At 47.8% G+C, this 26,793-nt stretch overlaps 1 protein-coding gene across 1 annotated transcript in view; it reads left to right on the forward strand.

The window, feature by feature from the left end:
• Positions 1 to 26,793, forward strand: part of SNF8 (SNF8 subunit of ESCRT-II) — a 460,264-nt gene that overhangs the window by 159,907 nt on the left and 273,564 nt on the right. Inside the window, exon 5 of the mRNA XM_069634581.1 lies at positions 17,078 to 17,182. Within this exon, the coding sequence (XP_069490682.1) occupies positions 17,078 to 17,182 (105 nt within the window). The remainder of the gene's footprint in view (positions 1 to 17,077; positions 17,183 to 26,793) is intronic.

Raw genomic sequence — 26,793 nt, forward strand, 5'->3', positions numbered from 1 at the left:
GAATTAATAGTTTCTCCATAGTGTAAATGGTCTGGCAAGCAACATCTCTCATTCGCTTCACTGTATGTGTATGTATAGTTCGTAGACCCACGGGTAACTACAGGACAGATTGGAAAAGGGATGTTCAGTTTAAACACAAGATAAAGTATAGTACAATTGACTGGAAAAAACATAAAATAGTCCCCAGCACAAAGAAATTCTAAAGTTATGAACTGTTTGTAACTAACCTTATTTTTGTTTTTTCTTTGCAACTTTCTTGACTCGATCTTCAACATCTGCACGCTGTAGCTCCGATTCGTTTCTGCATCTCTTCCCTTCCTCTTGCGCTGCAACGACTATATTTTCTGTATCCGCATAGACAGCACGGAATGAGGCTCCATCGACTCCTTGAAACATAGTACTTTCATTACTATGAATCACAATAATGATAACATAAAACACATGTGAGGACGAACACACAGGTACATCTCAATAGCTCAACACGAATTAAACATTGTGTAGAACAATGAAGTATTCGAGCTCTGATGACCTAGTTCCATGGAACTGTCAGTATCCATACCTCTGGCTCTGCATGGACTGCCATGAATGATTGTATTGGAGAGGAGGCATCAGCAACTCCCTGAAACACAGTACTTGCGTTAATAGGGAAGAAAGTATAGCAAATGGAATCACATTATATGATCACGCTCGATGGAGCTGTCAGTATCCATACCTCGTGCTGCTGAAGAATATCTATGGATGTTGTAAATGTGGTGCGCACTTCCGAAAGCTGTTGCGCCGATTCGTATCTGCATGGTCCCGCTTCCACTTCCCCTGGAATTACTTGAATGTCAGGCTCCGCATCAAGTGCGTGGGTTGATGCTTCAACAACTGCCTGAAACATAGTATTTGCATTAGTAAGGATTACAATATTGAAAACACAACACACACTTGGGGTCGACCGTAGAGGTACATATCAGTGGCTAACGACGAATGAAACCTGGTGTAGAACTGTCAGGCTGAGAGATATCCTGTGTCCGCGGAAGCTGCTGAACCCCCGACAATCCCCCTGAAATGTAATCCTCAGAACCAGTTTATACTCGGCTCTGTTAACTACATCCCAAAGGGAAAGGGGGAAGTGGATAACATAAGAAACACAAGGCTGTCAACGTCTAGACTAGCTGATGCAGAACCTGCAGTGAATACATAAGTAATTTGAGGTTTTTGTGTGTTCTTAACTACCTTTTTGATTTTGAAAACTCTATATCCTTAACTAAAATGTAAAAAATCATACCTGGTTCTTCTCTTTACAGATCTTAGAGAAGATGGGAGTAATTGCTGATAAAATCTTTCTACCTTCTTTTGCTTTGAAAATCTTGAAAATAACAGATACTCCTTTTCGAGTAATGTAGCCTTAAGAACCTTGACTCATGCCTTTAAAACTGTATAATGTTCCAGTTATGATGGGCTTAAAAGGAATCCAGGTCTTCTTTCTTAATAAAGTACATAGTCTCTTTAAGAACTTGAAAACTTGTCCACACGCGCAAAGATGTACATGCGCAGAACTCGCGCTGAAGAAAATACGCGCAGGAGAAAAACACGTGCTGAGGAACACACGTGCTATGAAAACACGTGCTGAAGAAATCACGTAGCAGTCTTTTCTTGCGCACACGTACGTTATGAATACACGCGCGCTTTTACGAATTAAACGTGGAACGATTAACAGTGTAACATCACAGTTCTACTATTGAATTTACATTTACTTTCTCAAAGTCACGAATGAATCTGAGCAACAGATTTACATATCCAAATAAAGTCACTTAGCTTAAGAATGTTTCTTTTCCAAAAGAACGTCCGAAAACTCTCCTGTGAACCTGAATACTTCTCCTGAACAACCCCGAATAAGTAGCCGCATGACTGCCAAGATTTGAAGTTCAAATCCACTAGGCCCAAGACTTCAGCAGGAGCAGCTACAAACGCGTCCTCTCAGCTGGGGTTACGACGATGAAAGGCAGAGAGTGACAGTTTAGAACGTTCATTGTTGTCCTGCAGTACTCTCTAGCCAATCAAAGCTTCTATTGTAAAACTCCATCTTGCCTTGGGCCAGAGCCAGGAATCTGTATAGAAAAGTCAAGGCCAAACCAACTGCAGTAGAAAACTTCTAACCCACACAGAAATAAAGGGGAATAATTGAATAATTAAAGGAAACCTGACAGTTGAAACATGGTGTAGAACAATCAAATGACAAGTGTTCCAGTCCTGATGATCACGGTCGATGGAGCTGTCAGTATCCATACCTCGTGCTGCTGAAGAACATCTAGGGCTTTTGTCAATGTGGTGGACGCTTTAGCATCTCCCTGAAAGACAGTACTTGCATTAGTATGGATAACACTAATTATAACTGAAAACAAACACCAGGGGACGACAACTAAGGTGTATAATCAATTGGAAAGCACTAACCAAACAATTGGTAAAATAATCACACGATACATAAAAACCTATTACTTGACATGCATAAAACAAGTCTGTAGCGGAATAGCCAAGTATGATTACCTGATACGCGCTAGAAGTGGTTGATAACTGCGGGCACGTCACGGATGTAGAATGTTCTTGCTTCAGATTCAGTGGTTAGTCAAGCAGTTGTAAAGGTAAATTGTTTGATAATGAAATGCAAATATAAATAAATTGCCATGTAAACCGACAGAATACCTGAGAATAATGCTATTGAAAATGCGCAATATAGCACAGTTCCCTGTGCCCATAAATAATTTCCTTTGGGGGTTATAAAATTGAAAAATAATGTATTGATAAATGTCATTATTCAAAAAGCTATACACTCATATCAATATCGAAAGTATTACAAGGGACACAACACCTAAAATATCAATTAATCCATTCGGCTACCTACACACTACCGCAAGGCCTAAAGCTAAATCCGGACACTTGACTCACCAGTTGCAGAATCTGGACGAATAGAGTTGGAATAGTGTTTGCGAGCAATTTTCGTGTCGTTCGCCGTTTATTCTTCTTTGTTACCCAAGATGTGGCGTACATGTTTGAGGAAAAGTGCCGGCTGAAGATGCGGTATCGATCACCCCTCTTGTCCTCAAAGACTTGCTGGACTCTACTTTCAAGCTCTTCCGGTGGATATCCGCAATGTCTGACCCATTCGATCAACACATTTAGGGAATACATGGGGGAATACATGCATTGTAGTGCCTTCAGATTTAGCATGGGTCTTCGAACAGTCAGGCATTGTTGAAAATTCTGAAAAGTAAATATCAAGATTATTATAAAACCTTGATGAATAAAAATGTCAAAGTAAATTATATACCATGTTCAATGCAAGGTTTGTTTTGGTTGCCGGAACTATACCAGTTCATCATGTGCGGCTTAGTATTTGCATAAGTTAGACATTTTTTAAATTATGTGACTAAATTCTGAACATATGACTCGTCCCTTGGATGTTCTGTCTTTCACGAGAAGGAAACATGCTTACATTATAGACTGGACCCCCGAAGGATGCAATTCGATGACAATTGACACAGATGAAAATAAATAGATCTATTGATAGCATAACAATTGAAACTCAAGTCAATAGCAATGAGACCAATGACCATAGCACTATTGGGTACTGTAATCGCAAATAGATAGAAATGTAAAAATGACCGAAATATGACTAGGATACATGGCCTTACCTTGACCAACAAACAGTTGAATTCAGCAGGCCGAGCAGTATGTTGCAGGAGAACAGGTAGATGGCCACAGGTAGCACACTGACTAGTTTGCTCGAAGCGGTCACGGATAGCACGACGACGAGCAGATTAGCATAGATCTCAGTACTTCTCAGGTAGAAGGTTCAGGAGTTGACTTGCAAAGCACAAAGATGTTCTCATGAGACATAAAGTGGTTTATAAAGTATTAGAAACAGGGGTGTGTTTGTGAATGAATGAATGAATGAATGACATGTGTATGTCGTGGTACTATGTGGTTTGCAGGGGGGGCGGCCTGCCTGGAGACACGGGGTCTGAGGAGGCCATATGAGCGATGGCCCCTGGGCGTGGGATACCATTTGAAGTGTACATGCTGTTTGGCACCTTGGCCGTTTGCGCCCGTGACAGCCCCCCATGCCAGCGCTCATCCCCGGGTGCGAACCGCCTTTGATAGAGGGGGGTGGGATGGATGGGCCTGGGGCGTGCAGATAAGGCACAGGAAGACTGCTGAATGGAGACACACTTATGTGGATTGCAGGGGGCGGCCTGCCTGGAGACATGGGGTCTGAGGAGGCATGTGAGCGATGGCCCCTGGCGTGGGATACCTTTTGAAGTGTACATGTTTGCGCCCATGACAGCCCCCCATGCCAGCGCTCCTCCCCGGGTGCGATCCGCCTTTGATAGAGGGGGGTGGGATGGATGGGCCGGTGGGCATGCAGGCAAGTGTGTGGGAGTGAGGGGCCATCAGGCCCCTCTCATCCTTTACTTCTCAGTAGAAACTCTGACCAAGTGCCTCCAGTAGTGGGTTCGCCCCTTGCCCTTATGTGATGTTAACTTTGGTTGACATTCGCGTAGATGGGACCACGGAGCAGGACACGGGGCATCCATTTTTGTACCCCCTTTCCACTCCATCTTGGTGACCAGGCCTCACTGCGCAGAGCACATGGCCCCCACCCTCGTTCCCACTCTGACTGGAAAACTCCAGAGGTATTTGCAACAGCTAATAAATGTAACCCATCACTCTTCCTCTGAGATCACTGTCCTGCATGTGAACCAGCCTGAACTAAGCACATAGCTCGTTCATCTCCACAAACGTGTCCTTGCTCACGCACCCTCACCAGTGGAAACTTACTGCCATTCTGACCCTGTGTCCCTGCAAGTTATTCTCTTCATGTGCCAGACCACTGACCACGCCATGATGCCCACCTAGCAGATCCCCAACTAACATTATAACCCTACTGCAGTATATCGTTGCCTATCAATAACAAATGCCACATAGCGGAGATTCTTGTGAGCACAGACCCACACGTCAAACAGTGTATTATAGTGGTCAAGACCCTTAACCTAATGCCTGTATAATCCAATGTTAATTGATAGTATAGATATGTGTGACTTTTATAGAGACGTAACCGACTGAAAGACTCTGAACAAGTGTTATTTAGTGCATGCATTATTGAGAATATATTATGTCAGCTTAGATAGTGAGCACCTTGCTTCACAGCGACCTGACCTTCACCCATTCGGAGCACAGATGTCTGACGTCCATCCTTGAATGGAGACGCACTTGATTCATTTAAAAAATCGAAACGACCGTTGTTACAAAATAAAACACCACATATATTTTATCTTATTTTGATGAGACAAAAATACAAGACTTTACACATTGTACAGGTCAGGTTGCAGCACAGCGAGAGAAAATCCCCTGTACTGACCGCTGCCACTTGGGAAAGTTTCTCTTATGGCACGAACGGCACAGGCGGGTATTACTCTTCCAACGCGGTGTCCAAGCCTCCTGTGAAGCCACCATGTAAAGGAACGATAGGCCACCAGCCTGTACCACCTGTGAAAAGGAAAGAAACAAACTGTTTTTAAATGACCAAGATAAGTTTAATAAACGTTTGTCAATGACAATTCTTGTAACTAATGGTATTCTGCTCGGACAATTGCTAGCTAGACGCTGCACACTATTGAATGACTTTCATGCGTTACAATGATATGTATATGTAATTTTGGATATAGTAGAAGACCATGAACTAGGAGTGGCATGACAAGCAGAGTATACTTACTCGTTACTCGGATTACGAGGACGAAAAGTTGCGCGAAGTTCGTGCATAAGCACCATCATTATCCTTAACACGGACCGTGTGAGGCAGGCTGCACTGAAGTCTGGCAGCTCGGTGATGCTTTGCGGTCGTGGCTCGCCTTCCGAAATGTAGGCCACGCATCCCGAGTTTTCACAGCAGTAGCAGTTCTCGTACTAGGTTGGCATTAGCTCGCACCGATTGCATGTGCACCAGATGGAAACACCGTCCATGCGACTAGGTCCAGGCTCTTCAGCTGTTGAATCGTCCTCCCATCTGCTGTCCGAAGACCCATCGTTTTCGCGTGTTTCCCTTTCCAGTAGTTCCTCCTCGGTATACTCGGGCTCGTACATGTAGGGCATTATTGTAGCCATTGTGTGTTAAACAAACTAAAATAATTTATAGCAGTGGTACTGGTATCTGTTCACATGGGCTACAAGCAACAAAGGTAGCTGACCAGAGCACAGAAACGAGTCACAGAATACTCAAAGTAACACAGAGAGAGGAATGGAATCGAAAATCTGCTGCTGTGTGTTGTGAAACGGTCTGTTTATACTTATTGAGGAAAGAGGCGTCCTGCCATTTCCATGGCGACACGTCATTAGCTGAAGCACAGCGAATGTTGACACGACACGAGACGTGCCTTGGCTTTGTGAAATGGGCGGTACGCGTCTGCTGATGACAGGCTCAGGGGCGGGGGATATGATTTAGTGCCGCAAAAACAGGTCAGCCAGGGCGATGGGGCAAGCGATAGGATTATCACAAAATGGCAGCGCCATGATGCCTGTTTTCGCGTGCGTTTAATGGACGAAAACTCTGCTAAGGTCCATAGGAAATTTTTCTAAGATCGAACGACTTGGGCTTAAAAACACATGGCTGACCCGTAGGGACAATACAAAATTTTGACCGAACCATTCCTTTAAATATGAAAAAATGAAAATTAAAAAATAAACTCAAATTGGAAAGAAAAAATTCTAATTAAAAATCAAATTAAAGTATAAAAAATAAAATCAAAAAGAAAAAAATCAAACATTAAAATCAAAAATGGCCATCGGTCGACTGGGGTGGGGGGGGACCACCCAGGAGGGAGGAGGTACAGGGTGCAGGGTGCACCCCAACACCCACATGCGTGGATGTTGAGAAAAAAAAAACTCCATGGCCTGCACGGCTGCCCGATAATGGGAGAACTGCCGTCGCTGTCGTCACCCTCTGGTGGTACATTAGAAGGTGTGCGTGGTATGGGAGGCAGACCACGCAAAGCCCTGGCATGCTCCTCCATGGCAGCAAGCATGCAGGTCTGAAAGGTTTGGTTCTGCAGGATAATGGTACGGTGATCCCCATGCAGCACCTCACGGGTAGCATGGACTTCTGCCTGCAAGGCCTCACGTGATGCCCAGATCTCCTCACGGATTGCGTGGAGCTCAGCTGAGATTGTGCGTGTTAGCTTCTCCAGCTGCTGTTCTGACCTTGTACTCTGGGACACCTCAAGTGCACCCACAGTATCTCTGAGGGACCTGTGTTCTAACCTCGGGGCATCCCTGTGGGCCTGTGACTCTGCAGATATGGCTGTGCGCAGAGTCTCCAGTACAGCCCGCCGGCCCCTGTTGGATGCCAACATGTCCTCCCTGTGTGAGCGGCACGTGATTCCGTTGCCTGCTGCTGGAGCTCCACCTGCCTTTCTGGGGGGATAATGGAAGTGGCCACCCTATCCACGGCCTGAGCCATCATCTCACAAGATGCCCCCTGTTGTGCCGCAATAGAATACATGGAGTTCTCCCACAAAGCATTGCCTGGTGGTGCACGGCCACCGCATTAGCGGACACCACACCTGTTTGGGCCAAGGTGATGTGCATCTTGCTGTGCTGGCACTGCCTGAGGCTGCAGGACTGCACTCCTCCTTTGATCTGCTGGCCCAGGAACAGGAGCAAATATAGTGGAGTGTGACCCTGCATCCGTAACCGCCACAGGCGGACATTCCAACACTGAATGTCCCATTGAGGGGTCCCCCCCCGTCCTCCCCCCAGTGCAAGTGCGTTGGACAGAACAGTATCCCTGCCAGAAACACTCACCTACGACAGGACATTTGTCTCAATGTCTGATTCAGTACCTGAGCCATAGGTCATCGGAGGTGTACCCAGAGACCCCCGTGAACAGGATGGTCTGTAGGACTAATGGATTTTCCTGCACCACCAACCCACGTCCTCCACTGGTGGCTGGTTGGGGCTCTGAGTACTCCTGCGCCATCGCCTCCTCCTCAACAGCATCTAGTGCCTCATCACCTGCACAAAAATATTACAAAAGTAATGAAGAAAGGCATGAACAGCATAGCCGACACACATAGGCATCACAATCTACACATCGAATACATTAATGAGACATGTCACACATGACACTAACTCTGGCATGCATGCACTGGCAATGAAGTGGAAGGGGACCCTAAAACCAGACCCTGAGGAATACAAAATGGAAAAGCAACACATGTGCTGCATGGTGCATAGCACCTGCATCACACATTAGCCTGTGAGTGGCATGGACAATCCACAAACATGGCACATGCCAGCACACAGATGGCACGTAGCATAGCCATGGCAGAATTGACAAGGACACCCAGATGGTATAATCAGTACTGTCCCCCATCCATGTGAGACGCACATCATGAAATAGAAAATGCAAAAGAGTGTGACAAAACGCATGTGTCACATGCTGCAACAAAGCCAGGGTTTACTAATACAGTGATGGTAGACACATGGAAACATCAATGGTAGGTCACTTGGACATGACACAAGTCATTTGTCATGTTGAACATTCAAACAGGGCTCGGAAGTGATCGTGTGCAGTGAATGTGTAAGTGCACAAAAGTCAATCAGCCTGATTGATGAAATCATTCCCATAAAAAGTTAACAAATGTGGGGCATTGTGGGGTGAAATCTGTCTGACGTATGGTGAATTTGGGGCAGAACAGCACAAAAATGTATTTATCATGCAAATGATTCCATCAATCAGGCAGAATGAAAAGAAAAAACTTTATTAACAATGTTGTGGCATGATGCCAGTTGAAGGGCGAGTGCAGTCATCAGGTGCAAAGTGTTTTCTGCGGTCAGTAAGGATACTGTGAAACCCAAACCCAAGGGCGGGGGATGGTTTGGAGGCACCACATGGGTGACCTATAGCAGTCTTGACTACACAGCCTTACCTGGCACTCAGTCAGAACACATCACCCAAGCAACATAAACATGGTTTGCACACATATGCATGGCCACTCACCGGACATTGCCTCAAGATCTGGTAGTTCTCCCACGCCTTGGATCTGATCCTCTGCGATTAACCCTCCAGCGATTTCCCTCCTGTTCTGCGAGTTCATCCTCCTCTGGTGGAGACCCACTGCCAGTCACCAGAGTAGAGGCATAATTGGAAGCCAGCTTGTTTTTTGCGCGGCGTTTGAGGTCATTCCACCGCTTTGAGCAATCAGCTGTGCGCTTCACAAATCCAAGGGAACTAATCTGGACCGCGATGCACTGCCAGTGGGCCCTACGTTGAGCAGTCGTAGTCTTGCACCCTGCAGTCACCAGCATGTCGAGGCCATGGGCCGTCGCGTAGCCCACAAGTGCGTCTAGTTCCACATCATTGAAACTCTGCTTCCTTGACGTGCCGGAAGGGCAAGGATGTGTCTGTGGTCCCAGCCTTTCCGCAAGAGCACGCTTCTTCCTCTTGAGAGGTGGTGCGGACCCTGAGTGGCTTACGCCGCTCTGGTTGGTAGGGGCTGAAGCGCAGGTGGACTGGGCACTGGAAGCAGGCAATGGCACAATGACCAATGGTCTTACTGCAAGCATTGGCTGCTGGGTGCTGTTGCCAGGACCAAGCGGCACAACTGCCTTGGTGTGATGGTCTGGGACTAACACTGTCTCGGCTGGGTGACTCAGAGCCGGGGTGGATTGAGCTGTAGCTGCCCCTGCAGCCTCCTTACCCGGCTACTTGGGGCAGCAGATGACATTGCTGCCCCAGATCCACGTGGCCTGGTGACAGCAACTTTCACCGCCACACGTGGCTTTGACTTCGTGACACGGAAGTTGGCCTGTGAGTCATCCCGTGCCAGTTCCGTGACCAATCTGGGCCGGGTTAACGGGGCCTGAGCTGGGATGGTGTCAGCTGCATCTCCCCGACCCATTGGGTGGGGGGGGCGTAGGTGTCCCTGATTGATCCTCGACATACTTGCCTCTTGGGCCACCCTGCCCACGTTGGCCACCCTGCTCATCCTGGCCACGTCCCCTACCGCCGAGACCTCTTGGAGGTCGGCCACCTTTGCCTCCCTTAGCACTTGGTCGCCTCCCAACCATGGCACTGATGTTCTTGTGCGAATGGGAGGTGCAATAAACAATTGTCCTGGACAATTGGGGTAAAGGGGCAGGGTACTAGATGGAATACGTACCCCTGTGCTCTAGCAAGGCTGTCTGTGACCCCTGGGGGAAGATGACGGGTCACGCAACGTTCAGGCACCCCGAAAACAAAATGTAATGTGCACGCGACCCTTCGGTAGCCCACATGCTTGGAATTAAGGACCTGCAGTATGCTGTGGCACCCAGAAACACAAAAAAAGCATACATGTGTTAAACGTAGGCTACAATGACCTCTGAATGGGTACGCGACACACGGGGGCAACCACAGTGGAAAAATAAGTGCGCGACTCACCGTCTGCCTGGAAAAATAACGTGAAAAGTCGCGTGTGGGCAACAGCCCCGCCAAAAGAAGAATTTAACGCTGTCTCAGTAAACCAGGAGTACGCAGTGCAACCGTTGTGAAGTAATCCTGTGTGAACCGACAAGAAGTACAAGAATCACCCGCTCACTCTCCACAAAAAGCACGTACAAGAAAATGGCGTCCTACGCGGACCTTTAAACCCTGCCCACAGAAACGCCCATGCGTGCGATGTCACTTACGCGCTAAGGGCCTTTCCTCCAATTAAACGCAGTGACAACCGGACGTGCTGTTTTTGCATGTGCGGATTCACTATGCACCCGTGCTGAGGGAAATGCCTGCGCGTGTCACTTCACTTACACGCTAAGGGCCTTTCCTCGAATTACACGCTGATGTGCTGTTTTTTCATGTGCCAAATCACTCCGTATCAAGCTGGCCACGCGACAACACACAGAAGACCACGCTCCTGAAGGCCATTTTCCTGCCCCCCCCAAAGCCCCGAGCTGCCTCCTACAAGCCATCTGCTGCTGCCTGTCTGCTGCCAACATTGCCCTGCCATTTGGTGCCTGCACATCAGCCATCTGCAGAGGTCCAGTTGCTGTGACCACCCCTGCTGGAACAGAAGACTCCCATTGCTCCACAGCGCAGCCCCAGGACCCAGTTGCCCACCCACACCTGCCTCGGGGGTTGCCATGTCTGACACAACACCATCCGGCACCAGTGGCAACCACCCAGCAGGGAGGTGGAGGGCTGCCAGCTTCAGTGCTAATGAAGTTAGCATCCTGGTGGAGCAAGTCCTGGGGCATTATGGTGCCCTCTTCACACCATCGCGTGCCGACAAGGAAATACGGAAGAGGATCTGGAAGGACATAGTGGGTGCCATCAACGCGGAGGGGGTGGCACCCTGCAACATCAAACACATCCAGAAGCGCTGGGAGGACTACAAGTCCAAGACCCTCAAGAAGGCCCGGTGCCTCTTGGATGCAGTGGGGCACCGGGTCCACCTTACCACCCAGCAGATGAGGGTCCTGGAGTGCATTCGCCTAGTGCTTTATCAGATCCTCAGGATGCAGGCCCGTCGGGAGTCGAGCGGTACGTGCCCATGCATTCCCGTTTTAACCAGTGCATGTTTCAGTGTGCTGGTAGTTAGCTACTTGGCTGTATGTGTGACATGGGTCATGTATGGATGTGTGTGTGCAGGGACATGATGGTGCTGCATGTGAGTCCAGTCAGGCGTGAGCCACATGGATGGTGTATGTGTTACAATGCATCATGCGGAATGCATGCATGTATGCATGCCTGTGTCTGTACTTGGACATGTTTGGGGTGTGAGAGATTGGTGCTTTTGTCATGGACATGGATTGTGTACATGTCCATGTGTCTGAGTGACTGGTCAACGCCATGGATGTATGACGCATTTCAGTGACAATGTGTAGATTCACTGATACAGCCCAATCATCCATGTATCCACTGTGTCTAGGGGTATACAGGGCTAGATGCGTGATCCTCCGGTGATGTGTGTGCATGTGATCAGCGTGTCCCATGATGCATATGAGTTTCAGGCCACCACTGGATGTTTCTACGGTGCCTTGGATATGGATGCAAATGTCTGCATGTGCCATGCCTGTTCCTGCATGTGTGTAGCCTGCACTGACCCATGTGTTGTGTAGGGACATGATCGAAGTGACGTTTGACAGTGCCACTCATGTGCTATTGGTTTTTGTCTAGGGGACTATTGTACAATACCCTGATGCTTGTGTTCAATGTCTCCCTTTAAACAGTGGCTAGTGAAGAAGAGGGCAGAGACGGCGCTGTGGAGGAAAGCAGCAGGGATGCCTCCACCGGCCGGCGACGCAAGGCCCAGTCACCCTACCAGGAAATTCCATCATCCGGGAGCGAGGGGACTGGTGCCGCGTCTGCCACTATGGCTGCAGCGGAAGGGATGGGTGAGCCCCCACAGGGGCTGCCAACGGCGGAAGACGGTGCAGAGCCATCCAGGTTGGTGGTGTGTACGGAGGAGGAGGAGGCTGCTTCAGAGCCGCACATGGGGCCAGGTGGGGGTGGTACCACTGGTGCAGTCCAGGGGCAGGAGGCAGCACAGGTCGCCGCGGAGGGGCCTGTGCATGTCACTGTCCCTGACACTGTGACTGCATCACCATGCACCATGAGGGATGGCCTGTCCCAGGCCCGTCCACAGGTAGGGGGGGAGGTCCACGTCATCTGGCACTCCTCTACCTGTTTACGTGGGGACCCGTGACAGGATTGAGTCCATCCTGATTGGTGTCGCGTTGCGCACATGTGACATTCGTGATAACGTGCATGGTTCCTGGGGGACCACGCACGTCATCACGAAGAGCTGTGTAGCAACTTGGCCCAGTTGGGAGGGATCATGGTTGGGGGTTTCCTCCATGTGTCGACAAGTCTTGCGGCCCTCTCCTCCTCTGTGCACACTATACGCCAGTCATTCTCCGTGCCGTCTTCCGGCCCAGATGCCACCGGGGCCCCCTGTGGACCTGCCCCAACCAATGCAACCAGCCTGGTCGAGAGCCCATCCCTGCCACAGTCGGGGGTCGGAGGTCCAGCAGGGGTGGCCACCCCACCAACTGTACCCCAGCAGATGGAGGATGTGCCAGCATCATCGGGCAGGGCACGTGCACAACGGTGCCGGTGGATTCCATCAGCCCGGAGGCCGTCGTGCTGGCAGAGGCAGTTGCATCGGAGGCAGCAGCAGGCTCAGCATGGGAGGCATCATGGCTCTGGGCCATCAATGCCCCGGGGGCAGGCATTGGCCGAGGGGCAGGACGACCCCGGACTGGGAATGTCTTCCGTGTGGCAGCAGTTGGGCCAGCAAATAGATGCGGAGAGGGCACGGCTAAGGATGGTCGGGGCGGTGAACTCCATGCACCGGGCTTTGAGGCGGGTGAAGGGCCTCGAAGAAACTCTCGGAGTTGAGGGATTCCATGGCTGCATCCCTGCGAGACCTCGAGGCCAGGGAACAGGCCCGCCTCCGGAACATCGACATGGAGTTCGATGATGCCCTGCGCCGGAACATCGCTAAATGAGGCGTGGGACTGGGCCCATCGCCTTTTGTATATAGTTATTTAGGTTTAGGTTTCATTTTGTTTTTTATTATTTGGAGTCCACGGACTTTGCTCCAATTTTTGTATATAGTTGTATCTTACATAGGGTTTTAGGTAGGTTTCCTTTTGTTTTGGGATCATGTACCCTTCAGACTTTCATTGTAAATAGTTAAGGACATGTAAATACTTTTTTTTTTTTTTTCTTCATCCCATGGATGAATGGTTTTTTATGCTTTTTTATTTTTGGATTAATTTCTATGGACTTTGGCAATGGACCACTTTTCTTTTTTCATGTCTTGGTTTTTCATTTTTCCTTGGATTTTACTTTCGTTTTCATATTGCATTCATTATTTCTTCATTTGCATGTGTGGTTTTCTTTTTGTCATTCTGTTCAATTTTTAATACATTTCTTTATTCTACATTATTGGTGTGGTGTACTATGATTTATTTTGCGCATGTCTCCATGAGCATTGGCTCAGTCATGTGTTGCCACTGTGTGGCTCTGTAGGACATTTGTTGATGGGCATGCTGGTTCTTTTCAGACTATCATGGAATGGGTAATTTACAAGGGAGTGGGTGCAGTCGATCGTTGGGTGTTTGCACTGGGAGTTGGGTGGGATTTGGGTTGTCATTAGGGCCATGGGTCTGTTTGGTTATGATGTGGTGTGGGGGAGACATGAGTCGGGGTGTGCTGGCAGGTTGCCGTTAATGGGGGTGGGGTGGGGGAACATGTGTCAGGGTTCCCAAGTGCATGGTGCCATGTAGGCTGCATGCGGGTCCTCGTCAGGGGTGATGGGCTGCCTTCAGGGTATGCCCAGGGGTGTAGGATGGTCCCCTGTGGTGATGGACTGCCTGCTGGTCATGGTCTGGGGTGATGGGCTGCCTGCGGGGCATGGGGCACACCCGGGAGGGCCCAGACTGCCAAATCGCATGTAAAACTCCACGCGCACCCTCGGAATATGCCTACTCCGCTCGCGCCAGGCAAATCGCGTGTAGAACTCCCTGTGCACCCCCGGAATACGCGTACCACGCTGGTGCCAGGCCAATTGCGTGTAAAACTCCATGCGCACCCCCGGAATATGCGCAGGCAGCCCATCCACCCTCCCCATGCCCCGCAGGCAGCACATCCACCATGACGCGCAGGCAGGCCATCCACCCTGGGCATTCCCCGCAGGCAGCCCATCCACCCTGGGCATTCCCCGCAGGCAGCCCATCCACCCTGGGCATGCCCCGCAGGCAGCCCACACCACAGTGGGGATATTTTCCACGCTATTTGCCTGGCGCAGTACGCGTATTAAAGGGGGTACGCAAGTTGATTTCCACACGTTTTGGCTGCAACAAGCGGGGTACACGTATTGAAGGGGGTGTGCGGGAGATTTTTCATGCGTTTTGGTGCCGCAAGCAGCGTACCTGTATTCAAGGGGGTGCACGAGTACATTTTTACGCATTTTGGCTCCCGTGAGCGGGGTACATGTAGTTTTTCACACGATTAGTGTAGCGGCCCTGTAAGCTGGTCCAGTGTTAGCGCAGCCCTTTGCGCTGCATTGGGGATTTCAATGGCTTTTCCTTGCGCAAGGGGCGTTCTTGGGGGTGTAACTGGCGCTGCAGGATGTTCGCTGCGCCACGGCTCAAAATGGCTTGGGCAATCCATGACTACGCGGTGCACCAGAATGCTGTTTAGCACACACGGCTGGCGCACGCTGCCTCTCTGCGCTGCTTGCATGGGCTGCTTCTGCGCTGAATTCTATTAATTACCCCCTTAAAGTAGTGAGGGTAATATAAAAATGTTACATGAGAGAGCAGGATGAGGGGCTACTAAGTAACCCCCAGCACTCCACATAAGATGGTGTGAGCTGGACCTACAAAGAGAAAAGGTAAGTAAAGTCAATTTCACTTTACTATTTTTGGGAACTGTAGTTGACACAAGAAAATGTATTAAAACCTATGGGAAATCTAAAGGATTTCTGTGACGCTGCACTGAAGGTGCTGTGTGCGACTATACAAAAAGCGGATGACTATGGAGTTTGTCAGATTACAAAAACAGTGAAAACACAAAATTCAAATCGGGTAAAAACGCATGAGAGAGCAGACTGTGGCACCAATGGATGTTAATGAACAGACGGGCCCAGCCCCCTCCCTTTGGCACACGCATGCACGGAAGCACAAACGTACGCTTGCTAACCCGTGAAAGCAGCAGCTTACCTGGGCAAATGCATGATCTTAAATGGGATTTTCTGAGGGAAAGAAGAAGGCCAAACTACAATATGGCCAAAGAACAAGCGAAAAACCTTGTGGCACGCCCAGGCTGCCGCAAGGTAAACGCCATTTGCGGTAAACGTGAAGTACAAGAATAAAATTAAATGTAAACAGTAAAAATGTTACAGCTGCCACCAGCTTGTTCTAAGCTTATAGAAAAAGTGACCAAAACACGAAAAGATTGTTATGGGGATACTCGGTATCCCTAATGTACTGTACGGTGCTGTGTGCAGTTACCAAAATGTAAGAATTGCGAAGAAGGGAAACAAATGTTTCTCAGTACTGATAGTCTGAGGGACTAGTCCATTTCTCCATAACTATGAGCGGAAGGGAAGGGAAGGTAAGCTGAAGACTTTGCTTCCCTTCAAAGTCAGGACCGGGTCAAAAGTAAGGGTGCCTCATTGAATTCCATCGAGAGAAAGGTGCAACATCTTTCCTAACCAGCAGTTCAGTCTGGCCTGCCTCTTTTGGATCGCTTTCCCTTTGGCACCCTTCTGTTATGGTATGGCAGGCTGAAAAGCAGAAGAGAACAGTGGCTATGATGTATTCCAAACTTTCAATACATCACTCATCACCTTTTTTGAATCTCAGAGCAAATTGAACTGTCTTGTGTTTAAAACACTACAATTTGGGAAAGCACGTTTGTGGCCATAAATAACTACAGCAAATGTACCCAAACAAAGCAAGTTCAGACTCCAGTCACCACTGACACCCAAAAGGCCCATTAGCAGAAACAGTTTTTGTGAATCTTTCCACTGCGTAGCCTGTCTCTTTTTGGCAGATCTGTCATCGCTATTGTACAAAGTCGAGCCTGCCCCACCACTGTACATCCAATGGGCAAAACACGTGCTAAAACGTTTAACTTGTTGGGACTCCCTGCTCCTACCCATGAAGGCTTACTTGCTGAACCTAGCACTGCTAACCTAACTCCAACCTTCAGCCCTAGGGCAAGATCTGTTCCCAGTTAGAATGTTATCCTCTTGGAACACTTGTTTTTGTGCATGTACTAAGTAATCCTGTCTGACAATTTAGATGCATGGGAATATGACACTAGTAAATGTCATTAAATCTGAATTTCTAGGCAGCAATGCTTTGATTAGCTACGGACCATAATGCTAATAAAATATGATTTGCTCCTCAGTGGCGTTACCAATAACTGGTGTTCTGGAGAACCTCTGTGGTGCATGCTATGCCTCAAGGGATAGTCGAATGAAATGAGAATTCTTTGTAAAGCTTGCTCCCTTACGTTTGTGTTTTTGCTTTTGTTTCCTTTCAGCGGGGAAGGGCTTTTGGTCAGAGATGCTGGGAGTTGGAGACTTTTACTATGAATTGGGGGTGCAGATTATTGAAGTCTGCTTAGCTCTGAAGCATAGAAATGGAGGTAAGCGAAGAACACATCTGCAAATCAATTTCTGAATTTTTCATGTTACGCCCTTTGCAGACAATGGATGTATTGCTTTATTTTAAATCATTTTTTAATTCTTCCGTGCTATGCACAAATAGAACGTGTGCACGTGTTCCGCTTGAGCTCATGCAGCAACTGTTCTAATCTGCGAGAACACACCTTAAAGATTTCCCGTTTTAGGATTTCTGGCTCCTAGATTGGCCAAATGTGTTCTCCTTTGTAATTTGCTTATATTTTCATAGTGTGTGCATGTGATGTGAATGACTTGGGTTGGTCTATCCTGAGGCCCAACTCTTCTGTGAACCTACTTAGTTATAGCATACTTATGTCATGTGTCTTTTGCTACATACTCTTAGAATGCCACCTACAGTGGGGGTGGATTTGTGGTCTTTGACGAAGCAAAAGGTATATTTACCAAGCGTAGCAGTGGGTCAGTGGTCATGTTCTCTGCAATGAGGAACTAAATGGTTTCCACCAACTTGTCGTCCTCTGGAAAAAAAATCCTGCAACTGTTTGGCGTTCATGAGCAATAATGCCACAAGTGTGAACTGACCATTGAGGCCATCTAATGAACAGAATAATTGTCTCTCTCTGATATTGTCAGGGATGACACTCTATTAAGAGTGGCACAGGACACCCAGAAAGGGTTTGGGTGGTTGTGCCAAAATAAGTGGACAGATACGTACACACACAGCAGAAAGGAAAGAGAACGAAGAGTAGCAAGGAAAAAGGTATAGAATGAATTCCCTCTTGGGGTGTATGCAGATATAGGAAAAGAGTATTCCACGAACCTTAGGAAATACTCTAGCCTTCTGCACAGTTTGCTATAACAGAGGCCCACGCTGTTTGCTCATGGCTTGGAACAGCAGCTATAGGTGTCTGTAATGTAGAAACGAGACAAGGGAAGGGGCAGAGGTTGACTGATGGGAACCAACGGACAAGCTCTGTACAAAAGGGTCTACAAACAGTACAAGAGAAAATACTTACAGACAAATACAGGAAAAGGAGGTTGATAGCAAACTAGCAGAAGGAAATGAAGGGAAAGTCGTGTAACAGGATTGGTTAGCAGAGGACAGTAAGGAACAAGGTTGAGAGCTCAGAGGAGCAGGAAAGCAATGAGCAAGCCCACAGGAGCAGGGCTGTAAGGTAGAGAGCCCAGAGGGAAAGGGCTTAGGGCAGCAGAGTAAAGCAAGCTGCACGGCAAGGAACCCAGAAGGGCCGGGCAGCAAGGAGTGAGCCCTGAGGGGCAGGGTCGCTGACCGTAGAAGGTTGCAGAGGACGGTAGAGGGCTGCTAGGCCGAGAACCCAGCGGAAAAAGGTAGGTAGTAGGCAGCGGAGCGCGATAGCTGCAAAGTAGGAAGCCTAGAGGACAAGGGCTGTAGGCAGCCGGAGTGCTGCAGGCTGCAGAGCAGGGAGCCCAGAGGACAAGGGCTGTAGGCAGCCGGAGTGAGGCAGGCTGCAGAGCAGGGAGCCCAGAGGACAAGGGCTGTAGGCAGCCGGAGTGAGGCAGGCTGCAGAGCAGGGAGCCCAGAGGACAAGGGCTGAGGCTGGAAAGCAGCAGAGAGTGATCAGCTGCAATGTGGAGAGCCCGGCAGGGCAAGGGCGGAGGCTGGAAGGCAGCAGAGCGTGATCGGCTGCAATGTAGAGAGCCCGGCAGGGCAAGGGCGGAGGCTAGAAGGCAGCAGAGCGTGATCAGCTGCAAGGCAGGAGCCTGGAGGAGCAGGGCTGAGGCAGGGAGCCCAAAAGGCTAGGGCTGTAGGCAGCAGGGTGTAGCAGGCTGCAAGGCAGGACGCCCAGAGGAGCAGGGATGAGGCAGGGAGCCCAAAAGGCTAGGGCTGTAGGCAGCAGGATGTAGCAGGCTGCAAGGCACGACGCCCAGAGGAGCAGGGATGAGGCGGGGAGCCCAAAAGGCCCAGGGCGGAAGGTAGAAGGCAGCAGAGCTAGATCAGCTGCAAGGCTGGAGACCGCCAGGGCACTGGAACAAAAAGCAGGTGAAAGCAGGAAACCGCATACAAAGTTTGTAGCTCAAAGCAAAAAGGTGCCGGAAGGACTCTCAATGCAAGAGACTGGGCTCTCGCAGGCAGCAGCCTTTATATTGCCCAGCCCAGCACAGAAGCAGGCTAATTGGTTGCACCTGGCTCAGCACACCTGCAGACAATCTGCCACCTCCCTCTCTGTTCCTGAGCTGGTGGAAGCAGAGCAAATCCCTAGGGCTTCTGGGGATTGTAGTTCTGATGAAAAAAAATAGGAATAGCCAGGAATGGATGGTTATAGCCAAGTGCATTATGGTAAGTGTAGTTTTCTGGGAAAAATAAAAAGGCACCAAAATCTTGCAAATGGGAAATAAAGTCCAAATAGTGAATAGCGGTTGATCCAGGAGTTTTCTGTAGATAAATGAATAACCATTTGTCCATATTGATTGCCAATGTATGCGCCCATGGCGCAGGCATGACAGATATGTTTTGTGCTTCTCTAGTTTAGCGGAAATCAGTGCCAGATGCGATGGCGTGTGGGAATGTGTCCTACCCTTTGTTTATTTAAAACCTCAAAGTGGTGTTCTCTGCATAGATAAGTACCTGCTTACCCTTGATCTGTGTACGGTAACCCTGGAAGTGCTAGTACCACTGCCTTGATTTCCAAGCCATTGATCCGCATAGTCTGCTCTGCATTTGACCACTTTTACTGCCTTGCGCAGCCTTGTACCTCATTTTTATACTGTTAACACTGGCCTAAGTTCTCAATTACGTGTGATTTTGCTAGCCCCGGCCCCATAGCTCTGTTTTCCCTTTGGAGAAGGGGTGGGGGCGTTCATATCATGATCCCACCTCTTTCTCGGGTGTCTCTGCTCTGTTAATCTCAGTGTGTTGTGTGTTTATATGAAAAGTTTGCAATTATCGATATTGATTGGCACGTACCTTTTGGAGGAGAGGGTTTAAGATGGCCAACTGCCTTCTTTGAATCAAGGAACGGAGGGGCTGGGTGCGGGTTCATTGGTCTATGTGAATCATTGCCCTGCTCCTAGAGTCATTCCCTCGCTATCCTACCTTGTCCTTTTGTGCGCATGTAGCTTGCTCTCCACTTCATGGTCTGGAATCATTCCACAGAAAAAGGAACAGTAAGACTGGGTGAGACATCATCTTGCTCTGTATTAAGGCTTGTGGACTGTCGGGACACTTTTTCTAAAGTACACCCAAGTGGTCAATACAGACACTCCAACTGTTGGTATAGGCCTGTTCCACTTGCTGAGTAAGATTTTCATAATTATGATAAATCTTCATGACCTGTGTCCACCCCAGAAGCTTTTGCTTGGACTAGGTAACTATTTTACCTTTGTGTCTATGTGAAGGGGAATCTTTTTTTCCCCCTCTCACCTATTCTATTCTTTACTCTTTTTATGGATTACCTTTTTAGGTCTCGCCATAGTGTTTGTTTATTCATTTGATATGGCGCACAGAACCCAGAAGTAACAGGGCGCAACAGAGAACAGAAAGTAAGCATACATAAAGATTTGGTTACAGGGTGGGAAAACAGTTGAAAGGTAGGCAGAGCAGAGCATAGCATTACTTACAACGGTCTGTTGCATAGACCTATATACAAGTATACATGCAATTTTATACATTTTGGCGGGTCAGTTTATGTACATGTATACAGTGAGGTTTGGATACAGGTGTAGAGGCACTGTTCAGTCATGGGGATCGTTGGTACGTAACCAGGTGAGGGTGTTTCGCCTAAAACTGTAATAGGATTGGTCAGTTCTAATGTTGAGAGGGAGGGCATTCCAGTGTTGGGCTGCCAAGACAGGGACGCTGCTACCGTCCGTTTTTTGCTGTCTGAATTTGGGTACCTGTAGGCAGTAGGCGTTGGTCGTTCTGGTGGAGTTTCTTTTTACTATTCTGGTTGCCAGTTATGGGGGGGGCAGTGTTTAAACATTTGAAGGTGAGTGATGCTGTTTTGAGTGAGATGCGGTCGCAGATTTTGAGCCATTTGTGTTCTCTTCTTTTGTTGGCTATGTGTTCCTTGTGTGGCAAGTTAAGGGCTGTCCTGAGTGCATTATTTTGCAGAGTTTGGAGCTTGTCCGTTAAGTATTTGTTGGCTCCTAGATACATGGCATTGCAATAGTCGAGTCTGGATAGTATTAGGGCATTGGCGATGGTAATGCAGCTAGCTTGGGAGAGGAAGGCTCTACTTGCCCTGATAAGCTTGCAAGTGTAAGCGGTAGATGATGCTAGAGAGTTCACTTGTTTTTTAGTGACATGGCTGAGTCACCGTGAAAGCCTAGGGTTTTCACTGTATTGGCGACTGTGATAGTGTTTCCATCTATGTTGAAGGCCTTGTAGTCAGGACTGAGTGTTTTTAGGTTGAAGTTGGATCCAAGGAGCAGTATTTCGGTTTTCTCATCATTCAGACATAGGCCGTGATTGGCCATCCATGCCTGAATGATGAGGTATATTTTGTTTACCAAGGCCGTATCTGAGTCGAAGGTGCCCAAAAGGGGTATGAGAATCTGGGTGTCATCTGCATAGTTAGTGTATGAGACACCCAGTTTGTCCAACTTGTCAAATAAGGGCTTCGTAAAGATATTGTAGAGGGTGGGGGAGACGCAGGATCCTTGGGGGACGCCGCAGGTTATTTTGATGGGGTCTGCTGAGGCTAATGAGGAGAAGACTCTCATGGTCCGATTGTCCAAAAATGATTGGATCCAGGCTATCGCCTCTTTTGAGCAGTGGGTAGCAGAGGCCAGGATTGTGTGATCTACCAGGTCGAAGGCCGCCGACAGATGGAGGAGGAGCATGGCAGTGTTTCCTTTGTCATTAATCTCATTAATTTGGGTTTTGAGGTAGATTAGGGCGGTTCCTGTGCCGTGTTGGGGTCTGAATCCGGATTGGCGGGCACCTAAGAGTGTGTTGGTTTATAGATATTGCTGGATTTGTAGGTATGCTACTCTATTATTTTTAGCAGGAAAGGCACCGTGGTAATGGGCCTGTAGTTGGTGGGGATAGCGGGGTCTAGGGTTTGCTTCTTGAGGAGTGGCAGAACCCAGGATTGTTTGAGGTTGCTTGTAATGGTATTGGAGGAGAAGGATGCGTTGATCAATTTGGTTATAAAGGGAGCTAGGTCCCTGGCTGCGTCCTTTATTATCTGGGGCGGGCAGTTGTCGCCTTTGCAATTGGAGGGTTTGAGGGAGGCGATGATCCTTTCTGTTTCTGGAATGGAGATTTAATCGAATCTGTAGAGATTTGGGCCTAGTGGGTTAGTTGTTTTGGCAGGGATGCTGGGTGATGAGTCGTTGGTGGTTATGGAGTTTTGGAGTTTTTTTTTTTTTTTTTTTTTTTTTAGGGCGATTTTTGTTTGGAGAGTTTTGATTTTGTTTTTTAGGGCGTTTTGGACGCTGGTGCACCATTGTTTGTCTTTGGTTATGTTATCTGGTGGGGGTATGGGGATTCCAGTTCCCTTAGGATAGCAAATAGTTCCCTGGTATTGGAGCTGGAGTTTTTGATTCTTTCATTGAAAGTTCTTTTTGGCGAGTAGGATTTCTTTTTTGTAGTTTTTTGCGAATTGTTTGTGCTGTAGTGTGTTCTTCTGTGGGGGTATTGCGCCATTGGGTTTCTAGTTTCCTTTTTTGCATTCTTAGTTCTTTCAGGTGGGGAGGGGGGTGAACCATGCGTTGAGGTGGGCTTGTTTACTTTTTTGCATTTTTAGGGGGGCAATAGTGTCTAGTCCTGTTTTCATGACATTGTTGTAGCTTTCTACTAGGCACTCTGGGTGTAGGTTGTCGAGGAGGACGTTAAGGGTTGGCAGCAGTAGTGGTAGGAGGCTGTCGGACGTTTTTTTTTGCACTGGTGGGCAGTGGTGGTGCCATGATTTATTTCCCATTTGACTTCTTTATGGAGTGAGAGAGCGAAGTCGATGAGGTGGTGGTCTGTAGTGTATAGTTGAAGTTAGTTTCCTACAACTTTTGGGCTTATGCTGGGTTGCCCCCAAGTAGTAAAGAGATTTTCATCCCCTTTACATGTTGTATAAGTAAGCCAGCACATCCCACCTTATGTGCATTGCTGGAGGGATAGAATGTATCGCCTTTCTTACTTACCTGGTAACATTTTTGCTACAATGGCGAGTTTACATGAATGGCTGGTGGCAGTGGTTTTACCTTTATGACTTACCCACAGGCTGTTAATTCAGCCTCGATAATACACAGAAGGGCCACCACTAAAATGGTGGGTGACTTCTTTTGTTGCCATTTCTTGTGTGCTTGCTGTTTTTGTGGTCCTTTGGATACACCGCTCAGGCTCCAAGTGTCTGAGAAGGCAGGAAGGGAGGGAGGAGTCCAAAACTCTGCAGCCCTTTGTCTTTCACCTTGCATGAAAGGAACCAACTCCCAGTGGGGGGGCTGGATGTCCTGATTGGACAGCCAGACCCCCCCCTTGCTGTAAAATGCAGGGAGAGCATGCAGAAGTTGTACTGTAGTTCATGTTAAATACTCCAAACCTGGAAGCTGCTGACAAGTAGACCACTGGAGCTGAAACCGAAGAGCAAGATGAAGAAAAGACAGCTGTAGCGATTTCCATCGAGCGGCGAACCTGCTGTGAAACTGGAGACTGCTGTTACCCTTCCATCCAAGCACCCTGGGGATCCTGAAAAGGAAGACCCCGAACCATAGCCTGGTGAGACCCACTAGAGTCGAGAAGACCTGCATTTGACCTTGCCGGGCTGCAATATCCCAATACCCTGGGACCTTGAGCGAGTATGCGGTGTACTGTCTTCTGAATTCCAAATCGCACTGCAACTTTTGTACATCCTTCTGGACCTCCAGAGACTTGATTTAAATCTGTCCTCTCAGACGAGATTAGCGACGCGAATATGAGCATCGATATTCCGTCTTCTCCTGGCTCCTCAAAAGGGCATCAAAACGACATCCACCGGTGAAAAACTCTTGCCTGGAGTCTTCCCCGTTGATCCGTGCTGCAAATTCCCTTCCAGTATCCTGTCTTCACAACAAGGATTTAATTGACTGGGTTTTTGGCTGCAGATCATGAAGATGTCCAGCTGCAAACTCCTCTTCTGTATGGAGGTACTGTGTTGGCTGTGTTATTACTTCCATTAGCCTTTGGTGATTACTGTGAAGCTTTGGGGGGGATTCAACTCTAAAGTAAAATACGTGTTTGAACAGCTTTCTTCAGGAATTTTGCCAAATCAGTGCCTATCCAGACTTGTCTGTTGGCCACTAGAGCCCTAGTGACCCCCTCCTGCCACTGAGAACACTCATGCTCGAAGAATAGGGGAAGGATTTATAAGGTTTGGGCCTTTTGCCTAGTAAATGAAACCCTTGTAAAAGTTACTTGTCTTGGTTTGGTAACTGTCACGCTGGAATAAAAACTAAATTTCTTACTATCCTTTGAATGGGTTTTCCATTCTTAAAAGTATATATAAGGTTAGTTTACTCACCTGTGAATTGGTTCCCCCGCTTCCCAAAGGTAATGCTGTGGGCTTCACCTAACTATTTCTTTCAGAGTATAATTGTATACGTTTACCAACTGGATCTTGCTTCCCCTGACCTGCTGTATAGCCTGTCTAGCCTTGGGTTTTACTTACCTTGAATAGCTGTGTCCAATTCTTAATAAGTGGATTGTGAGTTTTATTAACCTTGGTCTGCCTTGTGCTATCCTAAAATAAGCTGGAGAGTTATTGCTTACCTCCATCTGTGTTCTACTGATCTGAAAAGCAACTGTAATAGTTTACTACAATATTAGGTCTTCCCTGGTATAACTAAGGGTTATCCTGAATGTAGTTATAAGTTTATACTGTTTAATGAATGTGTGTTCCATTGTTCAGGAAAGTATCCTGGTAGCAGGGTTGGTTTACTAAGTGATTTCTTGTGGGTTTACGTCACCTGAATAGGTCTGTCCTATTCTTTTTTTTATTTTTATTAGGATTTTTCAGCACACTACAACCAACCAACTTCCCAAACCCCTCCCCCCCCCCCCATTCCCCTTCACCCACCCTCCGTTCCCAGATCCAGAGTGCATACACAAAACATCAAGTATAAAAAACAGACGCCCAAACCATTTTCCAAGAATCCACATTTTCATGCGATGCCTAAAATGCATAATGTTTTAGGACAATAACCAACATTTGTAGTCTTTTTGTAAAAAGTTAAGCATCATGTTCCAGTCTTTGGTGAATTTAGCATGAGCTCCCTGTATAGAGTATGTTGATCATTCCAGTGCCAAGAAGTTCCAAACTTTGGAGAGCCAGTCAGTGATTTGAGGTGGTTCTTTCGATTTCCATCTTTGGGCTATCCCCAGAAGAGCAGATAGTTGTAATATGACAAAAGCTTTCAGTACAGGCCTTGAGCTCCGTCGAAGGTTCTCATCAATGACCACCAAAAGACATGATCTCAAGGACCTAGGCACTCGCAGAGAAAACATTTCGACCATACATTTGTTAACCTCATCCTAATACTGCTGCAAACCTGGGCAACTCCACCATACATGTTCCCAATCCCCCACCATTCTGCATTACATCCAACATTTATCAGAAATAGATGGTAACCTTCTCTGTAACCGTGCAGGAGTATAGTGCCATTGCATTAGTCATTTGCACCAGAATTCTCTCAATTGGAGCAATCTAGTACGTTTGGGTATCATTTTCCAGAACACCTCCCAATCCCCTTCTGATAGTTCCTCCCGCAGGGTTTTATACCATTGTTGCATATACCTCATTGACTCCCTAGTATTGGAGTCAGCCAGCAATGATTGCCTATTCGAATCAACGCCTAATTGCCAGGGCTGGAGGTTACGTACTTCTCAAATGGAGTTAGATCTCTTACTGCAGCCTTCCTAACAGGTGGGGCTAAAATCCAATGCTTAACTTGGAAATACTGGAACACAGCTGTTTTCCAAAGGGAAAGCTCTTGTTTGCATCGTATAAATGATTTGATATAATTCCCCTGAAACACCTCAAGCGCTCGCAACACCCACGCCTCTACTCTTTAAATGCATTGGGCTCGAGACCTGGAGTAAATTGCGGATTATTAAACAAGGACGTGAGGGGGGGGGAGGATTCTTAAGTGATATTTTTGTAACTACTTCTCCCCTGTATTCTCTACTGTCCATGCAATCTCACGGATATGTAAGTTAGGAGGTCGATCTTGTCTTGGCAACCACAGAACATCCTTGAGAGATTGGCCTCCCAACGCTTTCTGCATCTTTAACCATTGTTTCCCTGTGTCCCTCAGACCAGTCTTTTAGGACACTTATTTATGCAGCCTGATAATAGGTTGTGAAATTCGGGAGGCCTAACCCTCCATTTTCAGTTGGAGTTGTTAATCTATGTTGGGATACCCTTGGAGTTTTGTTGTTCCATACAAACCTAGTTCTCCAGCATGGGGCCTGGTATGGATTCACATGCTCATTAATATTCCTCGTTGTCAGGCTGGGAATCCTCGGTAAAAGAAAAGTGTCACTTTCACTTTTAAACTGTATTTCTCCTCTAAACAAATCGCTGAGCTCTGGGTCATACTGCCCCTAGCCAATGACTGCCCTCTCCCTAAGTGCCTCCTCTGGCAGCCATCTTCAGATTTTTAGCGC

This window comes from Ambystoma mexicanum, chromosome 13 (genome assembly GCF_040938575.1).
Source record: "Ambystoma mexicanum isolate Mex_15411 chromosome 13, UKY_AmexF1_1, whole genome shotgun sequence".
NCBI lineage: Eukaryota > Metazoa > Chordata > Amphibia > Caudata > Ambystomatidae > Ambystoma > Ambystoma mexicanum.